Below are 27,275 nucleotides of genomic sequence, written 5' to 3'. Positions count from 1 at the left end.
CTTTATTTTAACTCATTTGAGATTGGAAAAATGTGTAAATGAATATATTAATGACCGATGTGCTGTTTGTAACTGAACTTTTGTTAATCAAGTTGAAATTTGAACAATTAATGGGTACGGTTATCTTTGAAGCAAACATTAGAATCACCCCATTGGTTTCTACCTGTATATGGATTGTCGAAAGGTATCCGTTTACTCCAAAAGTGCTGACAATTTTTATATTCTCCGCTGATTTGAAAATTCTTCCATGTTTATGGTGTAAGTCAATCATATGTTTATGTTGTAAGGGAAGTAACAAGCATTATTTTGTTTGCGAGCAATTCTCTGAACATTCTGTTTATTTGGAACAAAGCTTTACTACCATACAATGATTTACTGTACGCTGTGTCTGAAAAGAAGTTTCTATTCCCCAATTTATTCCTGTAATCATTCCTGGATTGCTGCTAATATATTTCACAAGTGTTTACCATCCCCTCTCACTCTACACAATCGCAGTTAATGTTTCCTAATGACCCCTTTGTTTCTGAGTGAAACTTTTGCTCTCTCTCCTTTGATCTTGTCCTCAAAGAACACACACCTTTCTACTGAGCACATCAAATAGGTGTGAGATCCTCTTGTCAATACCGACAGTTAGTTCTTATCTGCATACAAAGTAACCCCACCACAGTGAATATTGCCTTAATAATTGACTTACAGACTCTATAGGACAGGGGTTGGCAAACGTTTGGAACATTAGATCTACAATTTTTGGTAGCCAAGTTTAACGGGATCTACCACTCTATCAGTACTGCATTAATGATCCCTATTTAAACAAATTTCTACAATCCAGTGTCTTATTTAATTCAGGGATAGGGGCTGTGTTATATACACTGTCTACGGGAGCCTTTAATATTATTATTATTATTATTTTATTATTTATATAGCGCCAGCAAATTCCATAACGCTGTACAATGGGTGGACTAAGAGACACGTAATTGTAACCAGACAAATAGACGCATAGAAGCAGAGGGGTTGAGGGCCCTGCTCAATGAGCTTACATACATTTCACATCCCCTATCATGGTACAGTATAGTATAAACTGCATAAATCCTTTCCAAATGTATCTCATCCCAGTCATATCCACACTCTCACCCACTTTAATACATGCATTCTTTCATACTTCCATACATGAAGGCATATACACCCACTTTCACGCATCCACACACGTAGGCATACATACACATGCTCAAACAGGCGCACACACACACACTCACACTCACTCATCTAGGCATACATGCACATTCTCATACAGATACATACACACTCTCATACAGGCTCTCTTACTGACACACATACAGGTATATATATATATACAGTGAGGGGGGAAAGTATTTGATCCCCTGCTTATTTGGAACGTTTGCCCACTGACAAACAAATGATCAGTCTATAATTTTAATGGTAGGTGTATTTTAACAGTGAGCGAGAGAATAACAAAAAACTAAATCCAGAAAAACACGTCAAAAAAGTTACAAATTGATTTGCATGTCAATGAGTGAAATAAGTATTTGACCCCTTTGACTTAGTACTTAGTTGCAAAACCCTTGTTGGCAATCACAGAGGTCAGGCGTTCCTTGTAGTTGGCCACCAGGTTTGCACAGATTTCAGAAGGGATTTTGTTCCACTCCTCTTTGCAGATCCTCTCCAAGTCATTAAGGTTTTGAGGCTGACGTTTGGCAACTCGAACATTCAGCTCACTCCACAGATTTTCTATGGGATAAAGGTCTGGACTAGGCCACTCCAGGAGCTTAATGTTCTTCTTCTTGAGCCACTCCTTTGTTGCATTGACTGCGTGTTTTGGGTCACTGTCATGCTAGAATACCCATCCACGAACCATTTTTTTTTAATAATTCTTTATTTTTCCGTGCATGGATCAATTGAACAAGCATTCACGTCCTGCCCCAACAGCAGTAACATGCATTGAGATTGTATAACAGTATGACAGTTGTGGCATAGAAAATTGATGCACATTTTTGTATGAGGGTTATCAAGAACTGTACTAGGCTAGCTAACAGGATGCAATACAGTAAGTGGAAAACAAAGCCTGTGCAGCGAAGTTACTTGAGGTCATTTAGGTTAGTTCAGTTGTTAATCATTTAGTTAAGATTCCTGGGTGAGGATACAGGAGGTTGGTGATGGGCGTAGTTTGGATCGATATCGTGGTCACAGGGACTAAGTGCCGTGTTATGGCTATGTGTTGTAGGGTGGGACGTAGAGGGTCCTAAAGTTGTGGTCTTTTAGGTGGGTTCATTGCCAGGCTTGTCCGCCCTTTATTGAGTATCGAGTCCCTGTCCTAGGGGGTGGGTAGGGAGGGCTGGGGAGGTGAGGTAAGGGTTGGAGGGGGGGTGATGATGTTCCACCTGGTTTGGTGTGGTAAGGTGTCTAAGCGTGGACGGTGCCCTGTACCAGTCGTTGCTCCTGATTGTGGTGTTTAAGCCGGCGGAGCGACTGGGTGGTCTGAGTTAAACTCGTGCTTCACTAAGTGAAAGATAACATAATATTAACAAAGATAAAAAATATAATAAAAAATGAAGGCATAACACGTTAAACATATATGATGAGGCATCCCAACGGGTCTTCCCTCAACCGCTGTGCAGAGTAACTTTCTCTGGTCCAGCTTGGTAGTATGAGTCCTGATTGGGCTCCAGGTCGTCAAGTCCCTTGCGTGTCGGTGCCTCTGGGTACAAAGGATTCTATGTTATCCAGATCCCAAGATCCGCCAGGACCTTCGGTGGCGTCCGCGGGTGTTCCTGCAGCAGGTAATGGCAGTCCCATCGCTTCCAGGAATGCTGTTGAGTCATCAGGCGTGCGGAGTGTATGTGTAGTTCCATTGAGTTTTGCTACTAGGGAGCCCGCCGGACCCCAGCGATATTGCACACCTGAGGACCGGAGGTGAGTGGTTACTGTCCCCAGCGATCTACGCCACTGAAGTGTTGCCTTGGAGAGGTCCTGGAAGAAGTGTAGCTGTGAGTCCTCGAACTGTATGGGCGTTTTTCTTCTAATTGCCGCCATGATGTGGGCTTTGTCGGTAGCTGAGGTGCAGCGAACTATAACATCCCGTGGTGTTGTGGTGGTTCCGGAGCCGGGGGTGCGGTACATCCCCTCTATGGTGAGTCTTTTGTTCACCGCGGGCGGTATGATAGTGGCTAGCAGCATCCGGGTATAATGAGGCAGCTCCTCCGTTGATATCACGGCAGGGACACCCCTTATCTTAATATTGTTGCGGCGTTGTTGATCTTCCAGGTTAGTCACCCATTGTGAGAGGTTGCACTGTTGGGTGTGTAGCTGCTGTATCCCGCCGTTCAGGCTGGACACTGTGGTTTGGGTGCTCTGGAGGTCTTCTTCTGCGGCCTTAATGGTCTGTGTTGGCCTGTATTTCTGTCTGGAAGAGCGATCGGTCCGCCGCCATCATTTGGTGCAGGTCAGAGAGGAGTGCTTTGAGATCACCTTCGGTCGTCGGAGCTGAGCTATCGGTAAGGTGAAGGCTCGTCAGGTGCTCCGGTGTGTGTGGGGGTGGTGTGTCCCGTTCAGCACTCCGTGGCATTTCAGGCTGCGGGGTCACCTTTGGCAGGTTCTTAGGTGCCATTGGCCATTGGAGCTAGGCTCCTATGTCCCTGTCGGGCTTTTGTGATCTACGCCCCATGTGAAGGTTATGTGGTTGCGGAGTTCTCAGTAGGGGCTCCGGCTCACCGGTGTTTGGTGCTGCCAGGAGGCTATCCAGAAATGTTTCCAGGCCTCGTGCTTGTGAAGTGTGGTAGGCCCCGACTTTGCGTTTTGGCCTTGTGTGCCTTGGGGTAAACGTGAAGGGCATCAGTCGACACAGCCTGTCGCCCCGTTTGTGGTGCCACGGTTTATTTCGAGCTTTGGCGGGTCTGTATAGCGGTTTTCGTGGAAAGTTTGCACGGTAAGCGAGGAGCGATCAGGTATGGCGTCTTTGCGGCTCAAGCGTTAGTTCCGCCTCCCTTCCACAAACCATTTTTAATGTCCTGGCTGAGGGAAGGAGGTTCTCACTCAAGATTTGACAGTACATGGCCCCATTCATCGTCCCTTTGATGCGGTGTAGTTGTCCTGTCCCCTTAGCAGAACCCACCCCCCCCCCAAAGCATAATGTTTCCACCTCCATGTTCTTGGGGGCATAGGCAGCATTCCTTCTCCTCCAAACACGGCGAGTTGAATTGATGCCAAAGAGCTCGATTTTGGTCTCATCTGACCACAACACTTTCACCAAGTTCTCCTCTGAATCATTAAGATGTTAATTGGCAAACTTCAGATGGGCCTGTACATGTGCTTTCTTGAGCAGGGGGACCTTGCGGGCGCTGCAGAAGTTCAGTCCTTCACGGCGTAGTATGTTACCAATTGTTTTCTTGGTGACTATGGTCCCAGCTGCCTCGAGATCATTAACAAGATCCTCCTGTGTAGTTCTGGGCTGATTCCTCACCGTTCTCATGATCAATGAAACTCCACGAGGTGAGATCTTGCATGGAGCACCAGACCAAGGGAGACTGACAGTTATTTTGTGTTTCTTCCATTTGCGAATAATCACACCAACTGTTGTCACCTTCTCACCAAGCAGCTTGACGATGGCCTTGTAGCCCATTCCAGCCTTGTGTAGATCTACAATCTTGTCCCTGACATCCTTGGACAGCTCTTTGGTCTTGACCATGGTGGAGAGTTTGGAATCTGATTGATTACTTCTGTGGACAGGTGTCTTTTATACAGGTAACGAGCTGAGATTAGGAGCACTCCCTTTAAAAGAGTGCTTTTAATCTCAGCTCGTTATCTGTATAAGAGAAACCTAAAAGCCAGAAATCTTGCTGATTTATAGGGGATCAAATACTTATTTCACTCACTGACATGCAAATAAATGTATAACTTTTTTGACATGCGTTATTTTTTTTTATTTTTTTTTTTTTTGTTATTCTGTCTCTCACTGTTAAAATACACCTGCCATTAAAATTCTAGACTGATCATTTCTTTGTCAGTGGGAAAACGTTCAAAATCAGCAGGGGATCAAATACCTTTTTTCCCTCACTGTAGATAAAAGCTATCATTCCCATACTCTCCCATACAGGGAGTGCAGAATTATTAGGCAAGTTGTATTTTTGAGGATTAATTTTATTATTGAACAACAACCATGTTCTCAAAGAACCCAAAAAACTCATTAATATCAAAGCTGAATATTTTTGGAAGTAGTTTTTAGTTTGTTTTTAGTTATAGATATTTTAGGGGGTTATCTGTGTGTGCAGGTGACTATTACTGTGCATAATTATTAGGCAACTTAACAAAAAACAAATATATACCCATTTCAATTATTTATTTTTACCAGTGAAACCAATATAACATCTCAACATTCACAAATATACATTTCTTACATTCAAAAACATAACAAAAACAAATCAGTGACCAATATAGCCACCTTTCTTTGCAAGGACACTCAAAAGCCTGCCATCCATGGATTCTGTCAGTGTTTTGATCTGTTCACCATCAACATTGCGTGCAGCAGCAACCACAGCCTCCCAGACACTGTTCAGAGAGGTGTACTGTTTTCCCTCCTTGTAAATCTCACATTTGATGATGGACCACAGGTTCTCAATGGGGTTCAGATCAGGTGAACAAGGAGGCCATGTCATTAGATTTTCTTCTTTTATACCCTTTCTTGCCAGCCACGCTGTGGAGTACTTGGACGCGTGGGATGGAGCATTGTCCTGCATGAAAATCATGTTTTTCTTGAAGGATGCAGACTTCTTCCTGTACCACTGCTTGAAGAAGGTGTCTTCCAGAAACTGGGAGTTGAGCTTGACTCCATCCTCAACCCGAAAAGGCCCCACAAGCTCATCTTTGATGATACCAGCCCAAACCAGTACTCCACCTCCACCTTGCTGGCGTCTGAGTCAGACTGGAGCTCTCTGCCCTTTACCAATCCATCCATCTGGCCCATCAAGACTCACTCTCATTTCATCAGTCCATAAAACCTTAGAAAAATCAGTCTTGAGATATTTCTTGGCCCAGTCTTGACGTTTCAGCTTGTGTGTCTTGTTCAATGGTGGTCGTCTTTCAGCCTTTCTTACCTTGACCATGTCTCTGAGTATTGCACACCTTGTGCTTTCGGGCACTCTAGTGATGTTGCAGCTCTGAAATATGGCCAGACTGGTGGCAAGTGGCATCTTGGCAGCTGCACGCTTGACTTTTCTCAGTTCATGGGCAGTTATTTTGCGCCTTGGTTTCTCCACACGCTTCTTGCGACCCTGTTGACTATTTTGAATGAAACGCTTGATTGTTCGATGATCACGCTTCAGAAGCTTTGCAATTTTAAGAGTGCTGCATCCCTCTGCAAGATATCTCACTATTTTTAACTTTTCTGAGCCTGTCAAGTCCTTCTTTTGACCCATTTTGCCAAAGGAAAAGAGGGTTGCCTAATAATTATGCACACCTGATATAGGGTGTTGATGTCATTAGACCACACCCCTTCTCATTACAGAGATGCACATCACCTAATATGCTTAATTGGTAGTAGGCTTCCGAGCCTATACAGCTTGGAGTAAGACAACATGCATAAAGAGGATGATGTGGTCAAAATACTCATTTGCCTAATAATTCTGCACGCAGTGTATATATAGTTTCTAGTTATTTCACAAACAAAAGGGAAACCATTATTTTACTGGACTTTTAACCAAGGCTTGTTTTATATATACAGTACTTATTGATTTCTTTTATTTTCTATTTACTTTTTGATGTACAACATACGCCAGGCTGCCCGGGCACAACAGGTCATGGGGGTGTAAATAGTTTTAACCCCATAGATGCTGTGCTGTGCACATAGCTCCGTCCCTTTGATCGGTGTATAACAGGAAATATTTATCTGTGCTCAGCTGTCCCCTTGCTTTATTTATCTTCTTCGGCTGGGATGGCCAAAAAGTAGAACGCTGTCTACCTGAGAGGCAATGGGTAGACTACAAATCTATATTGCATATTGAATTGAGCTCACAACATATATAGAATGTGCTGGTGTCCTAGGAGGCCAGGAAATCTCCATGTATGCGCCTGTGGACTGTTTCTCCCAGCATTTCGGGGGACTGAGAAATGGGGTCATCTTGCCTGCTGAGAAGTTCCCTTTTAACAGTCTATGCAAATAGCACCAGGCCAGTCTGTAAATAATTTGACTATTCAGATCATATTAATATTCTAATGGCTTGTCAATTGACACTGCTAGTTGAGAAGTAAAAGGCCTGTCACCTGTCTTCTAAGCCCATTTGTTCTCATCTTACAAAGCATAGCCTAGTGCCAAGTACACAAATTGCTAAAAATGTCTCAGAGCAAGTCACAGTTTTAACATTTTTATTTTTATTTGATTCTATTTTTGTATTTGCATACACCCACTGATCTGCAGAACAAAAATTATATTATACATTTACATACCTTTGACCTGTGACCCGATATTTCTTTCCTCTTTCTCTGCGGTAAGGAAAGGAGAAGAACGGGTGAGGACCACCCAAGCAGCAGATAAGATGATACCATGTTTGAGAGGTTGTAGGTAGAGATAAAAACTAGCCCCCCAGCCCACACTGAGTATTAAACAGTGCTCCAAATTCCTAGCAATACGGCTTTTTATCATTATACAGTCATGCCTGTTCCGCACCAACATTCATTTTGCACACTAAAGTAAACACAAACTGTGTAGGATACATACTGCAATTAATTAACACTACTCAATGGTTATTCAATGGGATATGGCGTGCTCCAGCTTCTAGTTCTTCAAAAATAATCCATCCACCATCGAAAATGTAAAAGAATAAAAAATGTTTTAAAAGAATGTGGACAAGAATCATCTCACTTGTTCATTATTAAAGGACCACTCTAGTGCCAGGAAAGCATACTCGTTTTCCTGGCACTAGAGTGCCCTGAGGGTGCCCCCACCCTCAGGGACCCCCTCCCGCCCGGCTCTGGAAAGGGGAAAGGGGTTAAATCTTACCTTTTTCCAGCGCTGGGCGGAGAGATCTCCTCCTGCTCTCCTCCTCCGATCCTCCTCTTCTCCTCCCAGTCGGCTAAATGCGCACGCGCGGCAAGAGCTGCGCGCGCATTCAGCCGGTCACATAGGAAAGCATTCATAATGCTTTCCTATGGACGCTGGCGTGCTCTCACTGTGAAAATCACAGTGAGAAGCACGCAAGCGCCTCTAGCGGCTGTCAATGAGACAGCCACTAGAGGACATAGGGGGAAGGCTTAACCCATTCATAAACATAGCAGTTTCTCTGAAACTGCTATGTTTATGAAAAAATGGGTTAACCCTAGAAGGACCTGGCACACAGACCACCTCATTAAGCTGAAGTGGTCTGGGTGCCTAGAGTGGTCCTTTAAGAATAATGAATCTGAATAGCACAATTGAAGAATTAACTAATAGTGTGATGAACTAAATTATTCCATGTGTGTTTTGTTAAGGGTACCACTCTCAAATTAGGGAGCTGTTGTGTTTGGTAGATAATGCTGCCTAATTTTGTACTCATAAATATAACAATACCAAATAAGGGTACTATCTACTTATTTAAACAACTGAATAAATTGCTGGCGATCACAGCATTTCAGCCGTCTAAATGGGAATCACTAAACGTAAATCATGGATGAATTTCTAACGAAAGGAATCTCCCAATGGAAAAAAATATTTTCGGATAAAACAAAAAATATTTTCGTCTGAATTCATTTGGACTAAACAAAAATTGCCGCCATGCACAAGTCGAATTATAATAAGAAAACAATAAATAGTATATAGTTTCACTGTTGACAACTCAATGTCAAAGCTAATACAAAATACACTATGCTGGCAGTTAATGTAGTTAAGGCAAGTCATAAGGTACGTACTTACAGCAAAAGGGTAAACTATGACCTCAAGGTATTTACAGTCTAGCCGCAGAACAGATGCATTCATTTTATGTTGCAGAGGGATACCTATACATATATATATTGGCCTGCATATCTGGATATTATTATGTGTGAAATGTGTAGAAGGTCATAGGCCACTAATTATAATCAGCATAGCAAACTTGGCAAAGGGTGTTCTGTTTTAATTGGCAACATTAAACCTCCTGCTACCCAGTAACACAAAGAGCTGCACATGGTGTTATACAGACCTTCCATGCGGCTAAGGTTAAAATCAGCCCGTTACCTTCACTCTGTTCTCTTCCAATAAAAATATTCAACCTTTCTGGTGTTGAAGGTATTTTGGAACATATTGAGAAGTATTATATTCATGACTTAATTAATTAGTTAAAGCTAATCTGTCATTTAAATGAAGTTTAGCTAGTAATGTCGTCTACGTTAAACACCAGTTACATATGCTAAGAAAGACATTGTAGTCACATGAGCTAAGCTGTAGTGGTTATAGTGTTTTGAGTGTTTCTTTAAATGAGTAACATTGTGTTATGTTATGATACCTATACCACAGAAAATACATTAAAAGAAAAAGATAAAAGCTTATATATTAAAATAAATACTTGGACAACTGGGGGGGCGCAAGGGGGGGAATTCAAAAACATACTAGTGGAACATAAAATCAAGTCCTTCAATCAAATTATGGAGGAAACCCCCAAAGAAACCTTTAATTATCTGCGAATTAAAGGCCTCATAGCAGAATACCTCCTTAAAAACAAGGGGGAGAAAAATCTAAATCTTATACGGCTACTTCAACTAAAGAATTATAAAATCTGTTGGCAAAATGCGCCACAGTTTATATATATATATATATATATATATATATATATATAGTTGGACACACGACAAACCGATAGAACTGATTAATAAATGGAAAAAAGAATTGCAAGTACATATACCAGAAGAAGAGTGGATAGGCTCCCTAAACAAATTATATAAATATATGCATTGCCTAAACCTTACTGAAACACAATCCAAACTCTCAAACAGATGGTACCTAACACCTAAACGAAAGAAGATTTTCCCAGAGTCATCAGATAGATGCTGGAAATGCAAAGTAAATGATGGCAATTTGATCCATGTATGGTGGCAATGCACACCCATAAATACATTTTGGAAAGATATAATCAATGTAATATATCAAATGACGGAAATGAAATTAGTTTTAAAACCTGAAGGGGTCCTGTTAAACCTGAACTGGCCAAAAATGACAATGACAAAAAAAAAATGTTAACGCTACATATTATCACGGCAGCTAAATTACTTTTGGCACGAAACTGGAAAACAGGGACAATCGCATGCACCCAAGAATTAATCACACAAGTCATATGGCAGGCAAAAATGGAAAGGGGTATCTTGGTGAACCTAGGAAACAGATAGGATTTGGGTTGTGGGGGGGGATACAGGGAGTTTAACATGAAACACAGAAACACTTAAAGGACCACTCTAGGCACCCAGACCACTTCAGCGTAATGAAGTGGTCTGGGTACCAGGTCCAGCTAGGGTTAACCCATTTTTTTTATAAACATAGCAGTTTCAGAGAAACTGATATGTTTATAAATGGGTTAATACAGCCCTCAAATTTTCTAGTGGCTGTCTCATTGACAGCCCCTAGAGGCGCTTGCGTGATTCTCATTGTGAAAATCATAGTGAGAGCACGCAAGCGTCCATAGGAAACCATTGATAATGCTTTCCTATGAGACCGGCTGAATGCGCGCGCAGCTCTTGCCGCACGTGCGCATTCAGCCGAATGGGAGGAGAGGAGGAGGATCGGAGGAGAAGAGCTCCCCGCCCGGCGCTGGAGAAAGGTAAGTTTTAACCCCTTTCCTCTCCCCAGAGCCCGGCGGGAGGGGGTCCCTGAGGGTGGGGGCACCCTCAGGGCACTATAGTGCCAGGAAAACGAGTATGTTTTCCTGGCACTATAGTGGTCCTTTGTTACATTTTAGGAGATATTTATGATGACAAGTACCAAGCCTGAATCACAGAAGCATCAGCAAAAATAATACCAGGCAGGTACATGTCTGAAATATATATAAAAAAAATAAAGAAAGAAATAAGATAAAAGCTAATTAATAATTTTGTGTAATATTCCTTATTCTACAATTGTGTTTTGGATCATGGAACTCTACAGAATCTGACTTATATGAAATGATCTAAAATTTAACAGTTGATAGATGCTAGGTCACTACACTATACTGATTCTTCTCTGTCTCTATCTCATTTCACAATGTGGACCATCTTCTGGTCTTCCTCAGACTGCTTAAAGGACCACTCTAGGCACCCAGACTACTTCAGCGTAATGAAGTGGTCTGGGTGCCAGGTCCAGCTAGGGTTAACCCATTTTTTTTATAAACATAGCAGTTTCAGAGAAACTGCTATGTTTATAAATGGGTTAATCCAGCCCTCAAATCCTCTAGTGGCTGTCTCATTGACAGCCGCTAGAGGCGCTTGCGTGATTCTCACTGTGAAAATCACAGTGAGAGCACGCAAGCGTCCATAGGAAAGCATTGATAATGCTTTCCTATGAGACCGGCTGAATGCGCGCGCAGCTCTTGCCGCGCGTGCGCATTCAGCCAAATGGAAGGAGAGGAGGAGGATCGGAGGAGAAGAGCTCCCCGCCCGGCGCTGGAGAAAGGTAAGTTTTAACCCCTTTCCTCTCTCCAGAACCCGGCGGGAGGGGGTCCCTGAGGGTGGGGGCACCCTCAGGGCACTATAGTGGCAGGAAAACGAGTATGTTTTCCTGGCACTATAGTGGTCCTTTAACTTAAATAAGGTGAAATCTTATTAAAAGGTCACTCTAAGAACTAATAACAATTTTGTGCTATTGCACATTTTATGGTACCGACAGTATCTTGCACTCAATCTCAGCTCTGAAAATGTGTTAGAACTGCAGTGATTTGTAAAAGTTGCAGCAAATATAAGTCGGCCTTCCGGGGTTGTCAGTCATGCCGTTGGATTGTTATGTTCTGAGCTGCCTAAGTCCATTTTGTCCAAGTTGTGCATGTGACCTGTTCACACTGTATGAATAATGTGGACTGATCTCCAACAGAGAGCTGAACTGTTTCTCTGACTTAGCAGATTGCCACGCACATCCTGTTACACAATTCTGCACATTCTATGTGATAAGTGGAAATTGCTGCTGGATGATAAACTTACTTTATCACATAAACATCTGCTGGTCTCAGGTTAAAGGACAATACGAAATGTTGATTGGTAGAGCCTCTTCCTGTTAAGGAAGTTGCCTACCTGTAGCTACAGTCTGCTTAGGTAACCGGTACAGCTTCAGAATCTTGGATGCAATGCATTTCTTTAATTGTAATTTTATTAATTTGATTTATGTAAGAAATACTTCATGTAAAGGACCTGCTTAAAACATCACTTAAAATGAAGAGAACAGACAGAATGATGTAAAATATCGGTTTTACCAATATAACAGCCTGTATGTAGAAAAGAAAAAAAAAATCCAAACTCCACCCATCCAATAACCTGCTTCTCAGTATTCCTACCTAGCCAAAGTCACGATTCAGCGAAAGACGAGTATCTAGTTCTCTTAAATGCTTCACAGATGGAATTCCAAATATAAACCTTCGTAAACCATCTCTCCCTGCTCTGCATAAGTCAAATGTCTCTGTGAAATGCCAGAGATGCTGTTAGTTTATTTTATCTGATAACCAGAGTCAGGTTGTTGATAAAAATTCATGGATAGAAAAGAGAACTACTTAAGCTGGTTGTGAGTGCATGGTGTGTGTTTCAGATGGCAGCACACGAGTAGACATCTGTCTGATGCTAAGAGGTACAAGTGTAACATGCTCGCTACACCATGCAAGAAGATATACCCCTCCCAGTCTCTCCTGTGAAGGCACACTTTACATTCCAGACATACTGTCTATGTTTGCCATTCTCAGTGTTACAGTCAAAACAGAACTACTTAACTACCTGTAGATGGGACCAAACGTCTAATGAGCTGAATCCTCAGTGGTGATTGTTCCTTTTTTCCTGCTGATTTGAAAACCACAGACGCTTCTAATAAACAGTAAAGCAGCAGGGTGTCAAAACCTATAACACACGTCGCACCAAGTTACAAACAAAAGAAATCCCGAATCCATCTGCTATAATTTCATATTTTATTGTATCCTATAAAATATCACTGTATTTCAACTGAATGATTCAAAGGGATGTTAGGGTATAAACATACTGAAAAAACAGTTTGATAAAAAAGGAGCAAGAGCCCTTTTAGCTCAAGCATTTAAGCCCCTCTCACTCGTTGCAGAATACCCCCCTTTCTACATATAATTGGGGGAGGGGGGCTGAGGTTCTGTGTCTCTTGTGTTGTTGTGCCCAAGATATCATAGTCCGGTCTTGTTTCATCTTGCAATGTCTATCAAAGGCTGTAGGGTAGTACATGAAAAGTGCTTCGCTGAAGTTTATAGAATTCATATTACAATATTGATAATAAAGATATGACAGTAGGGGATATGAATTAATCAAGAAGGAATCTCAAAGCTCCTGTCCTGATTATGCCATGGATTTTCCTTTGCAGCATATGAATTTTACAGACCGAAGGGCAGAACTTTTCATGTGCTGCCTTACAGCATGGAAAGAGGTTTTTTTTTGGGGGGGGGGGGGTTTAATCACCTTTCTACCAGAGCATAAAGAGAAATGTATGGTAACCAACTGTATACATTAAGAGACAACACTATTGGAGCAGAACCTCTAGAACCAGGAGGTCAAAGTTAGATCCCCAGATATTTTAAAACAATATAATTCAATTTATATATAATTCAATTTATTATTCTGCTAGATTTGCCTTTGGTCGCTGCTGCCCTCTGTATTATTTGGTTATATTAATTTTGTAATTTCACTTGTTTAGAAAATGCAGTCACGAGTTCCACTCATAATGAACTTTAAAAAAAAAAAAGTAACTTATTTAAATTAAGCAGGCTCTTAATTTAATTAAATTGTTCCAGCCTGCTTTCCAGTTAAATGTTTAGTTTTTTTTTTGTTTTGTTTTTTAAAGCTTGCATTTTGAGGTTATTTTCAGTCTATTTCCTTCAACTTCAATAGCAATAAAACGAGAAATGATTTTCACAGGAGTGATGAGTGGAGTGTCTATATAAAGAGGAGGTGTGAGAGTAAAGATACCAGTTGTATCCGTGCATATACCATTTAGTGGTCATTTTTTTTTCTCTGATGTAAGACTTGTCTATTCCTTCAACACATAGTCTGGTTTGTCTCACTAAGGACCAGGAGCGTCTGTCTCATATAACCCTCTGTTTTCCACTATACCGATCCCAAGAGGTACCCTCGCGTTACAGACATACATATCCTGCTATCCCTCCAATTTTTTTTTATTTTTTTTTAAATGTTATTTTCTACAGGAAACATTTGAACTAAGTGATTCCAGTGGGCCAATTATTGAGTCATTTTAAGGCAGATAATACATATCGAATCGCCAAAGTCTTTAAATGTGAAAGTAAATCAATCACGAGCAGGTTTTCTTGTATGTGTTATACCTGTTTAAATATATTGTAGTGTTGTGGAATGCAGTGTCTTGGGCTTACTGTTAATAGATTAGTATTAATATATTTTATTGATATCTACCTTGTTTTGCCTTGCTGTGAGTTGGTTTGCTCATGAAATCATGTTGTCTCTGGCTCAGGTAAATCTATACCTCATTGTCCGAAATCTTGTGATCAATAAACTAAAAACAAATGTAATTCTATCGGTTAAACAGACTAAAATAAGTTTCTTGAGAGGGGCTTTCGAATTTCGAACTCTGATACAATAATAACACCAACAATATATATGTTGATAATAGAATTACACGACGATTTATGTTGCCCTGTGACCAACACCTTTAAGATGGCTCCCACAGCTAATGGCACCATAACCATTACCCCCGGATGTAGTGGTTATGGTGCCTGCTCTTTTAATAATATATTTCTGTCGGTAGCATAGCTTATATAATGAGGTTGTACATGAGACTTCTTTCTGACCTTACCGTTGCTTCCAGCGTCTGTCTGTCTCCTCTGTTTGTTCTTTACAGTGTATTGAATAACCGCTGCCTTGAACAAGTGATTTACATCCTATCACTGTGTGTGTATTTGCCAAACTAACATGTGGTGTGGCAGGCATGTTTAGAAGGCCACTGCTATTACTGAATACACATTGGAGAGTAATATCATGGGGGTCTCGCAGTATACCCTGCCGCTGCATTCTTGTTTAGAACAATATATAGACAATACCCTCCTTAGGATCTCCACTCCCAACCAGGTACCAGAAAAACATCTGGACTTCAGGATTCCAATTAAAAAAAAGGTGATTTTATTTTGCATCAATAAAAGTTGAGGTCCTCCCCATCAATTCCAGGGGGAGGCACCTTTGAAGTGCTTGACAATCTGCAAATTTGTGAGTGCTATATGTATTTGCATGATTGTTAATATTATATACGGCTTTACACTATATCTTGTTTATTTTTCTGTCTTTAGGAGTAAAAAGGTTTTTGTCTATATATTGTGCTATTTAGGAGATCAACACCTGGGAGGCGATCTGTGGGAAGCTGTACATTATTTGAAGATAAATTATTTTTTTAATTTTGAGTTTTGCACGCATATTCTTTTTTAACTGTGCATTGCACAGAGTATTAAGTTTTTTGGTTTTTTTACCCAAGGCCACAATTAGAGGAATCTAATTGTTGTAATTAGTCAGATGGTACCACTGTTTGCGCCGATACTAATGCACACCATAGGTATCTTATAATATGGTGTGTGGCAGTGGTTAGTATCACTCACTAGTTAACGCTCTGAGCTGCTTTACATTCTGACCCATCTCTTACTTATCCCTTAGATACCTGTATTAAATTGTTAGGTCTTGGAAAGGTACGTTACAGAAAAAGATTCATGAACATTACTTGCTGCACCAACAGCTTATCTAATTCTCAACAACCCCTCCTCACCCCCATATGAGTTCCATTTGTACTAAGCACCCAGGAATCCTAACGGCCTAGATTTAGGCTGGGTTGCCCGATTTCAAGGTCTTATCCTGCCATGACGATTTTGTTCCCTGCTGTCCTCGGATGCTGGACTGCATCATTAGATTATGTTATGTCATTCTCCCCAGATGTGCCTCCTGCGGACCAGCAGGCTGCGTTACTGGTACGACTCCCAGGGACCACCCATCCCGATCACATGTCTTTCAAAGTTGGGAAGTATGAGCACCCTGATTTAATTTCGGCTTTGGCTCAGGGGCAGTCAGTGTTACCTATAATTTCAGCAATCTGAGAAGCTTTCAGTGCCTTTCTTGTATATAACATACTACATTGTACATGAAGCCCTTTAAGTTTAGCCCCAAATGATCCCAGCTCAGTCTAGACTTATCTTTCTTGTAGCTACTCAGTTCTAAATATGTTTTCACCGTTTTTCTGCTTTATATACGTGGACCCTCCATAATTTAGGCATATACTGACACGATCTATACCCACTTGGTCATAACTTCCATATTCTATTTTATTCCTATATTCAGCTGGATAGAAACCAGACTGTTTATGAATGTTGTCTGTGGAAGATGACAGGAAAACCCCTTTTACATTCCCTGACAGGTAAAACTCTTTCAAATACTCAGTGCTTTGCGCTCCTTTCGAGTCCTCCCCCAGACAGCACTCAAACAGAAAACATGCATATGAAACAGAAACCCGTGAAGGCCCACTTTACAGATGAAGGAAGATTCATGGCTTCCTATTAAATACAGGCCATTTCTTTTTCTGTGCAAGATCAAGCACGACAATAAAACGAAACACAAATTAATAATGTTGTGTGTGAGGTGATTTTAGTCAGAGACATCTGGAAAGGGAGGATGTTGATTAATATTTTCATAGCTCTTTGTGTCCAGTTTTCTCTGCCTTTTTAATTTCCATTTCATGTGTCTGTTTAATAAGGAGTGGGTTTAACAGTACATATGTTGCGTGTTAATGGTGTGTTTAACACCTGGTACAGACATACTTTAGTGCAACAGTCTTTACTGCACAACGTCCAATGATTCTTCCAAATGCATACAACTGTTTACGTATCAAATGTCCACTTGTGTGAGATTTCGCCTAACCTCTGGCACTCTAGCTTCTCTGGACTACATTTCCCATGATGCATAGCAAGGCAAAGCTTGACTTTGTAAATGTATTTATTCCTAGCTGCTTACGAAACAGATAGTACCTGGTCAGTTAAATTATTTTTACTCTGACACACATTGTTTTTTTCCCCCCAGAATAAAAATAGTTTTATTCTAAATATTTGACCTTTTGTACTAGTATATTGCTGCGTATGTGCCAAATTCTCAAACTTTTCCCAAGTGTCATTTTGAAACATTCAGAAATCAGTGAATTTGTTATCTTTTGAAATCCTATCGGCTAGTTCGGTTCCTCGGTACTTATTGTACTCTGTCAAGGTCTCATCTTGACTTTTAAATTCTTTAGCACTAGCTGTTTGATAGAAAAGACTGAGATTTTGCCAAGATAATTCTCCCCCCCCGAGACCAATCATCTCACATCCAGAGATCTATAGATTAAACTGAGAGGCAATGTTTTCTTCTTCATATTTAAGGTTACATTTATTAAATCAAAGCTTTGTACTGTATTGGCGTATTCCTGAATTCCTTGTGTGAATGTGTAATAAGGTATACAAGGACATTGATACTTGCAAAAGTTCAGCCTGCCTTAAGATTTTATTTTCATTTATGGTCCTGTTATATAGATTAACATATCATCTCACAGTCCCAATGATAATGAACCTTTTCCTGAACATACTCCTAAAAGGAGTCCCTATTGAACTGAAAAAATATATTCTAAGCACAATAACTACTACAGAACCCTTAAGCAATACATTTCCAGGTGTCCTCTGGCACTGTCTCGCTAGTCTACCCTCATTTTCTGATATTGCAATGTGACAGCTGATGCTGTCAGCAATTAATTCTGTCCAAATAGTTATAAACTTGTCTGTTGTGGAACCTTACTTTGGATAAATCAGAGAAGAGGTTCCAGACTGTAGGCACTCGGGTGACCACAGTTAGTATCAAACCATTTGAATATGGTGGATTTTTTCTTTATCGATATCAAATACAAATAAGAGCTCAGGGTCTCTTATCAAGTAAGTATTAACCCCTTAAGGACACATGACGGATATATTCCGTCATGATTCCCTTTTATTCCAGAAGTTGTGTCCTTAAGGGGTTAAGAAGAGTCACATCATTCTGCCATTCCATGAACATGTACTATGCAATATGTATTTTCTTCTTGTTTGGTTTGTACCGACTGGCAATGATTCATTCTTGGCACTCATCTCTAGAGCAACATTTGTATCAGGATGAATAAGTCTTTGGATTTTATCGAGATCGTGTCATCCATTGCTTTGAAAAGCTAGTTTTGGCTTTGTTGAGTTGGTGCACATGTGTCAAGTTGAACTTTGACTTCATTTTGATGTTTAACTGTAAATTAAGTAATTTGTACTTTGTTCCAAACACCTTCAGGACAGTTGTGTCATCATTTAAGAACAGTTTGCTTCTTGAGATTTATAGCTTAAGCTCTAAAATTCTGCTACAACACAACCTTGTCTTTTTGCTATGTTTGTTTTCTCTGTGTAGATTATGGTGCCATCTGCATAAAATGTGAACTTTCTTCTTTAAGTTACTTACTTACAGGTAATGATGTGGTCTGGTTAGGAGATATTACTGTACAGCTGTCGCATCTGAACAGCTTAATTTGTACTTTAGCAGCTTGACTTTAATTATATGTTAGTAACATGCTCATCTGTTTCTTTTCAGACATGGACCACTGGAACCAATTGAGTATATGTCTGGACCCCGTAACAGGTATAAAGAGAGAGAACCTCCACTTTACTACGATGTAGCCCAGCCTGCCCAAACCCCTCAAGGTACATATTCCAGAACCCAGGCCCACCAAGAAGACAACTATCGTTTCCCTCCATATCAGCCTCATTTGACAAAGGGTCCACTCCGGCAAGATGTCCCACCTTCTCCTCTACCAGGACAGAGATTACCAGGCTACAGCAGTGGAGAAAGATCTGGGGCAGATCGCTATCAGTATCGACCTCAAGACCCACGACAAAAGAACCCTATGACTGCAGCTGTATAGCCCAACTTGAGTTCCAGACACTCTTTACCAATGAAGAAGAGTCAAGGCATGACTATGTCATCTTAGATGAATGGACACAGTCAGGTTTACATTCAATGAATATATATGCCAAACCAGTTTGACGGTACCTTATATAAAAGGTGTTACAATGGCCTTCTTTTCAGCAATAATCCTCAAAAAAGTGCTTTATGTCAAGAATATGCCTTTGATATATTTTCACTTATATTTAGCAATTTTCTGTACTTGAAATAGTTAAATGAGAGTCTCCATTTGACTACAATTTCATTTAGCGGACATTTTTTGGATACAGATTATTTCATTATTAGCTAGTCAGGGGCTAGTCGTCAATGTTTGGAGAGTGATCTGTTAGCTGCCCTTGGTATTATATTCAGGTACTTTGTCATCCCAGTAAAGAGCAGATTGTATTAAGAAGAGGTTAAAATTCAATATTACACTTGGCACATTATGGATACTGTTACAAATATTACTGAATGGATAAATAGCGTATGTGCCTTTCCTGCATTATCAAAGGAGGATCCTATATTAATCCAAACATACATGTGATCCACCTATAGTTAATGTAATATTTTATATGATTTTTGATGGACAGATTTTCTTATTCATTCTTTTATAACCACTATTTATAACTGTTTTGATTCTTGTACTTTATAGTAAAATCATTCCTCTAGGTACTGCTATTGAATATTCATAATGTAAGGTACGACTAATTATAGCCATTTACTGTGCTTGTTCTTGTTTTCAATGTGGACCAGTATCACTGTGTAAAATCATACTTTTTAAAAGGCTCATGATACAGCGGCTAATTATCCCCTGATGTTTTATATGGTGCTGTACAGAAAGCACAAGTAGCTTGACTGTATATCTCACACTGTAAACTGCAGCACAAGAATACTCCCAAGTGCATTAAAAACTTTCAATTGACTGGGTCTCCTCTGCCAATCAGAATGTAGCCGCAGCCTTTAAATGCTCATTAAAGATACACATACGATGAATCAAAAACCAATAAAAAGTCAAAAAACACCCAAATACCTGTAAAACATGTCATTTTAATGTATTAAGGTGGCAATGGTGGCAGGGTAATGTGTCAAGGCTGCACCAATCAATTGTACCATTATGTAATATACAAATCTACTTTTAAAGGAACACTCCAGGCACCATAACCACCTCATCTTAATTAAGTTGTAATGGTGCCAGGAGGCCCGGAGCGCACTTTTTTCCTCATGGGGTAAATCATTCTTGAAGCCGGATGCCGCCTGAGGGGAGTAAAGATCGGCGCTGGAGGCTCACTTTGAGGTTAAACCCATTGAGGTCCGAGTGGGTCCTGGGGCCTCCTTGCACCATAACAACTTAATTTAGATGAAGTTGTTATGATGCCTAAACTGTCCCTTTAAGCATCTTTTATAAAAGTCATACATTTGTAATATTTTTCTTTGAGCACTAAAGAAACCAGTAGATATAAGATGCAACAGCAAGTGCAAAAGAAAATGGCTCCTCCAAGCTTCTGAAAGAAAACAGCACATGCAATCTATTATTCCTTTGTATTTTTTGGTGGGGAGGGTGGTTTGTTGTTTATTTTTTGAAGACTATTACCCACATGCATTAAACACAATATATAAACTCTCAAAGACTTCCTTTCATTTAGCTATATTTTTCATTTTACTCTCAAAGAGGTAGCTGACTGAGTCAAGTGTTTCCAATATATCTCTGCTTGAGCCTGGTGAGTCACTTAGAATTATTGAAATACTCTTGATCATCTAAGGGCATTAGTAAAACCAGGACTTTTTTTTTTCAAACCACTTGGAAAAAAAAAAGATAATCCTGGTACAAAAAAACACACAATAATGACCAAAACAAGAAAAGGAGCTGAAGGGTACAAGTAAAGTTCATGTTCGGAATGAATTCAGTCTGCAGAATGTATTGATCCCATACTAAGTGTGCAATCAATATATTCTGTCACTGCAATGCTTTTTACTGTGAAAAATGTATCACAGTAACTGAACATTGCCAACCTCTGGCTATGCTTTGTGTGTGTGGTGTGTGTGCGCGTTTTATTCAGCTAACATTTTCCCTGCTGTTTTTTTTAGAAACTCAGAGTGGATGTTGAACAGCACAGCCATTATAAAAAGGATACCCTGGGGTGGGTTTTTTGTCTCCCTCGATGGTCATCTTTATGGTCTGGTGGAGGGCCAGCTAAAAGAATGGAAAAGCTCAACAAGATGAATTTGACTGTGACTCAGACACAGTGTAGTAAAGCCAAGAAAAACAGCATGAGCTCTGTCAATTTTTTATTACAATAATAAGAATTACTTTGTCTCAACAGCTCTGTGCAGCAGTTTAAGTTGGCTCCATAAAACAGTCAACGTTGGGGTGGTTTGCACAACTGAGACTCCTGCCAGTGAAAGAGTCCATTTAATAGTTACGAAACTCCAACCACCATAATCCTCTCTTTAAAGGAACAATCAAAAACACCATTACTACTACTGTTCATTGTACTAGTTATGGACAGAAAGCCTTTGGCGTCTACTCAACCGAGTTTGTATCAAACCATTGGAGTCATTTGACAAAAGACAACTATGTCTCCGTCGCACCTAATACCTGGTTCCTCTTCTGCATATGGGAACTTTCAAATTATCCGTCCAACAACATTTGACATAATCCAAACACTGTTTGCCCCATAACCACTACAATGAACTGTAGTCACTTTAAGTTCTAAAGTCGTAATACATTAGGAAGCTCCAAGAATAATTTCTTTAAGTTCACTATCCAACTATATGTCCTTCAAGGTACTTAGGTGTGACACATTGGCCTTCTACTGCTTATTCCTCTAGTACACCTATGATTAAATCTGTAAGCTTTCATCAAACTGTGCTTCCATCTGTGAAGTGTTATGGCTATATATATCGTACACACTGCCATTGGTTACCAAATCTCTAATCATGTTTGAGCAAATAAATGTGGGAAACACATTTTTGCTGTTAAAGTCTGCCTTACTCATATATAGAGACTTTGTTTCACTGCTCAATAATAATGACCTATTTGACCTAAACAAGTATATACTCCTTGAAGCCAAGAGGGGGTATGAGCTGTAGGACTCATGTTGGCCAGGTACCATTTTATATATTCGGTCAGAGCAGAAAGTGAAGAGGCATTTCAGAAATAACACTATGAAATGAGATTTCAAAAAACAAAACAAAAAAAAAACTAACACCATTTAAACAATTTAAAAAAGATAACCGGATAAATAACTAGCACAGAATAACATTTGAAATCCTCTGAAATGAATTACGTAGAGCAGAACTGATGCTTACCTGTACAGTTGCATACGGTGTCTATTGGACCTGAGGTTATGTTTTAATCGTTGCTGGAGAAGAATCAGATAGGTGGATATTCTGGACCTGTCTTATTCCGTTCAGGTAGAGGTGTATGCATTCCTTCTCTTTGTAAGACAGCTGGTTGCGTACTGCAATGCAAACACAGGTGCAGATGAAACGTACAGTAAATAAGGCATAGCTTTTTAGATAATAGAAAAAAGTGGTTTATTCTGAGGCAATTTAGATCCTTCTCTCTATAGAGTTTCTGGTAATGTGCTGTAATCACAGGTGCAAAGTGTAATTAGCCACAAGGAAGCTTTATTTTTAACATTAAAGCATTATCGGTTATCTCTACATATTTAGGACTGTGACATACAAAAGGAATCCACATTGTCAGTGTAGCCATTGCTTGCATTCCCTCATACGAGATTGGCAAATGTGTTTCTAATTCCCCCCAAAACAGGGGGTCTGGCATCTTGCAGTGCTCGCTGAGTGGGCAAATGTAAGGCATTGTACAATGTGATTTTGATCAAATGTTTTTTGACAAATGCATGTGAATTTGATTGAATTTGATTGGATTTACCACTTACCACTTAGACAAAACAACAGAAAACCTAACTACAAAAAGTTTTTTGTAAAAGATACATAGCTGGTTTATTCACTAAGGTGTAATTTGTCAGCAGTGAAAGTTTAGGCCTATATTTCCAAATTAGAAAAGTCGTCCAAGCCAGCAAAAATTTCAGTTTGTCTATTCCGGCCTAGAATGTTGAATTCTCAATAATTCACTATTTAGCAAAAAAACTGTAAATGTGCACATTTGTAGTTACCTGCCCGAAACTGATGTAGTCCAGGTCTCATAACATTGTAAAGTGCTATGGAATCTGTTGGCGCTAGATATAAATAGCAATAATAATAATAATAATAATAATAGATCCGGTTTAACATATGCACATAAAGTTCATATTAATCTACAGTCACGCGTAAATTGATATACCAAGATTATTTTGCAGGTATTCATAGTCACATGTAATGAATATTACAAACCAGTTAAAGACCAACAAAGTGTGCCGGGAATATTATATTTTGCATACCTGTTGCCTTTACAATGGGGTATTTTTGAAGATGCTTTCATATTTATATGAATATTATGGATTTGGGTTTTCTAAGGGAGGTTTTACAATAAATAGAATGTAATATAATCACAGGTGTTTACTCACTAAACATCAAATTGTAGCGAATTGAAAATCAAATTGCAAATATTGGCCAAGTTGGGGGGAAAAAAACTTTATATCAACTATAGTTACAGTTTGATAGTTTTTTAAATATTACAATTCAGTGTTTTGTGAATAAATCCCACAGTGTTAAGGATTCGAACATAATATAAAATATATGAAATAATATATATTGGCTGTTGAAATGGGGAGCTATATGTATCAAATCTAATGAACTGATGTGTAAAGCAATTTTTCGGACTAATAACGTCTACCTTTCATTGCCAAAACTGTACTACTCACATTGGCCATATATCTGCTTTGCAAAACAGCTAAGGTCCTTCACAAACTGAATTTAAAAGTCATAATGAAAATTGTAAACAGTACTGAGATTTCAACTTGAAGTGTGCTGATACAGGGAAAGAGGGACATAATTAACGGCCATGCTTCTCAGCAGAAATACATCTTCCACTTGAGCATTCCAAACTTCGTCCAAAAACAACTTTCGTGGTTCTAACAAACTATTTGTTCCTCTTTCAAGCCCATTGTTCTGGCATGAATCACTTTTGTTTGGAAGAGTGCCGTCCGTTGGAACATTCAAACACGCAGCACTGTCTGATGTGCATCTCAGATTCATTTGCTCTCAGAAAACATGAATTTGTTCCCTCCAAAATATTAACCTCTTCCGTCCCAGCTTTATCAGTCATCACATTTTAGTCTACTCCCTAATATCAGTTACTGCAAAAGACCTAACTTATAGGAGTCCTTTTGTTTTCTTAAACAGATATGTTTGTTACTGTATCAAGAGGCCTAGTTCTGACTTCACAGCTCACACACTAAATGTTAATGGGACATTATAGTCACCAGAACAACTACAGCTTTTTGCTGTAAACACGGTCTTTTCAGGGGAAATTCACTGTTTACATTACAGCGTAGTAATAACTTCACTGGCCACTCCTTTAGGTGGCTGCTAGAGGTGCATCCGCTCTCAGTGCTGCATAGTAAGCAGCATTGCCATTCAGTGTCTCCACCCTCTGCATGCAGACACTAAACTTTCCTCATAGAGATGCATTGATTCAATGCATCTCTATGAGGAGATGCTGATTGGCCAGGGCTTTGCTTGACTTGTGCTGGCTCTGTCCCGGATTTGCCTCCTTGACAGTCTCAGAAAGTCCTATGGGGAAGTATAGTGATTGGCTCAGACCACCACTTCTGCTGTCAGCAGACCAGGGCAGGTCAGAGGCAGAGCCAGAAGCTACAGTCTTGAATACAAGTAAGAGTTTACTATATTTAAGGGGGAAAGGTGGGGTCCAGAGCGGCTAGATGGATGTTTTAACACTATAGGGTCAGGAAAACAGGTCTGTGTTCCTGACCCTATATTGTTCCTTTAATGACCAAGATCTAAACACCATATTACAGGTTGTGATTCATTTATACAAGTTAGGGCTAAGCACACACATAAAAGTTATCATTAGGGAGCTGTTTCTTGAAGCCATGTTTTCTCTTTTCAGTCCATACACCTGGAACCAAAGGAGTGTGTATCATGGGTTAATGGAGTAGGATGAAAAGTTCACACAAGGACTAAATCTGAGTTTGTGGCCAAATTTTTAAGACTGTCATACACATTGGACCTGTCTGTTTAACCACAGAACATAATTCTAACACGTGATATTAGGTTATGTCTAACTGGAACAACATTTCTCAAACAGCACTGGTTTTTAGGGTAGTGAGGTTTTATTCTGTCTCAATAAATCAGGGAGGCTGTCGTTTTGAAAAATCCATCTTAGTTTTTCACACAGAAAGTGGATATTAGAGAATAAAACCCAGCATGGCAGGTCGGTTGGGAGGGTTCTGGTTATTATGAAAGGGCTGGGAAGGACGTGTTGGCAGGAGTCGAGCCCTACGACCACAACTTGTAAAGAATGTAGCTGTGAAACAGAATTTTCATTTGTAGAAAGCATGGTTTGGCATAGATAGAGGATCTGCTTTGGGTTTTCATGCAGCAAGCAGACAAGGTCTGGGAACAATTTTCATTATATTTTGTTGGATTTACTATAAGTTCACATCAGCACACTTTATCTCCTTACAGTTCATTAACCTGATGTTTTCTTTCGTCCAAGGCTTTATCCGCCTGCTCTGTTACAGGATTTCTCTGATCTCCAATTACTTTTTCCATTCCTGCCTGATTAACAGTGGTTTCTATGATAGAAGAAGTTGTACGGTTCTCATGGCCCCTTTAACTAATCTGACAGGTTGATGTGGGAGGTCAAAGCAGACACCTATGACCTGCCTGATTGAACTGCACCATAAAAATGCTCTTAGTTTGAATAGCACAGTTACATAGATGCAATTCTGGATCACCACTAATACAGGAGGGCTGATTAAAATGTTCTGTACTTGCATAAAAAAATGCCTGCTCTTGTCTAAGATGACAGACATGTGGTTTTAGAGAGTGGCTCTCTTATGCACCTAAGTGTAATTAACTTCAATGGCTGAAGAGAGAAGTGGAGAATTTATCAAAGTGTTAATTTACCCACCCTGCCATTGAGGGGTTTCTGTATACTGATATTTTTAGTTGGATTGGAAAAAGGAGCATTGAGTAAAAATTCGGTGACATACTTATGATTGTCATAGAACAGGGAACTATGTTGTGGGCCTTTTCTAATTAGAATCAATCTTTATCAAAACTATTTTAGAATACTTTATATAGCTATCTGACCTTTTTATATCAAATGCAGAACCAAAATTAAGGCTGTGGTTTGCAAGTATTTTTTTACCTTTGGATATGATGGGAATCGCCAATTAAATCTCAATAATTGTAACAATTCTTAAAACCATGGAGCTTTATTGTATTTTAGAGAGAAAGTTAAATCTTGACAACCTGTATTTTGTCATCATAAGTGATGCAAAAAAAAGGCTTACACCAATCTCAGGATATTTAGGGACTTTATAAAGCTACAAAAATGTATTCCAAAGTCGTCAATGGGGTAATGAATCACTTGACAATTTTTGTCCTTAAAGAGCACGTCACATTTCTATGTTTGATGATACGATACGATGTTGCCGTCTTTAAAATATATATAAAAAGCAATGCAACTCTACTGAAAGAACAGTTATGCACTCCTCCATTTTGGATTATAAATGTTCACTTTTTACTAGTATTCTTAGAAATCTTCATTTAACCATCATTCCAATTGTTCCTGTAACATGTGCCAAATTCATTGAGATGAGGCTACATTGACCTCAATAGGTTCTTACGACAGTGGTGTGTTCTAGTAGTGTTCCACCGTGTGATAGTCAACCATTGTAATAGCATTTTTCCTGGATGACTTTTTATGAGATTAGATATGAAAGGATATTTAAAAGCACAGTTGGGACCCAAGATAAAACGCTTTATAAATTGTTAAAATCCGCACCTTTACATGTAATTGACATTTTATATGGTTGAGTCCCTTTCTGTACTCACTGTTACAAGAGAGAGTCTCAACAACAAAAGCAATGTGGTTTATGTCTGTATGTCAGTTTGAAAAATTGCACATACATAATCCAAACACCACTACCACTTCAAAACACTGAAGTGGTCACCATTGTTAAAGTAACCCTTTAACTGCTTTTTACTTATTTTTTTCTTTCCAA

The 27,275-nt window shown here is 39.6% G+C and overlaps 1 protein-coding gene across 2 annotated transcripts in view; it reads left to right on the top strand.

Moving 5' to 3' along the window:
* The window catches only part of PARD3B (par-3 family cell polarity regulator beta), a 1,021,205-nt gene extending 999,196 nt beyond the window's left edge, over positions 1 to 22,009 (top strand). Inside the window, exon 24 of one of the 2 annotated variants that reach the window (XM_063429810.1) lies at positions 18,766 to 22,009. In XM_063429810.1, coding sequence (XP_063285880.1) covers positions 18,766 to 19,096 — 331 coding nt within the window. In that variant the 3' untranslated portion in view covers positions 19,097 to 22,009. The remainder of the gene's footprint in view (positions 1 to 18,765) is intronic. The other variant, XM_063429811.1, reaches the window with a different exon arrangement.
* The last annotated feature ends 5,266 nt before the right edge of the window (positions 22,010 to 27,275 follow it).

Source organism: Pelobates fuscus, chromosome 8, assembly GCF_036172605.1.
Source record: "Pelobates fuscus isolate aPelFus1 chromosome 8, aPelFus1.pri, whole genome shotgun sequence".
NCBI classification, from domain to species: domain Eukaryota; kingdom Metazoa; phylum Chordata; class Amphibia; order Anura; family Pelobatidae; genus Pelobates; species Pelobates fuscus.
The sequence above is the reverse complement of the archived record's forward strand: the minus strand, read 5'-3'. Positions and strand labels throughout refer to the sequence as shown.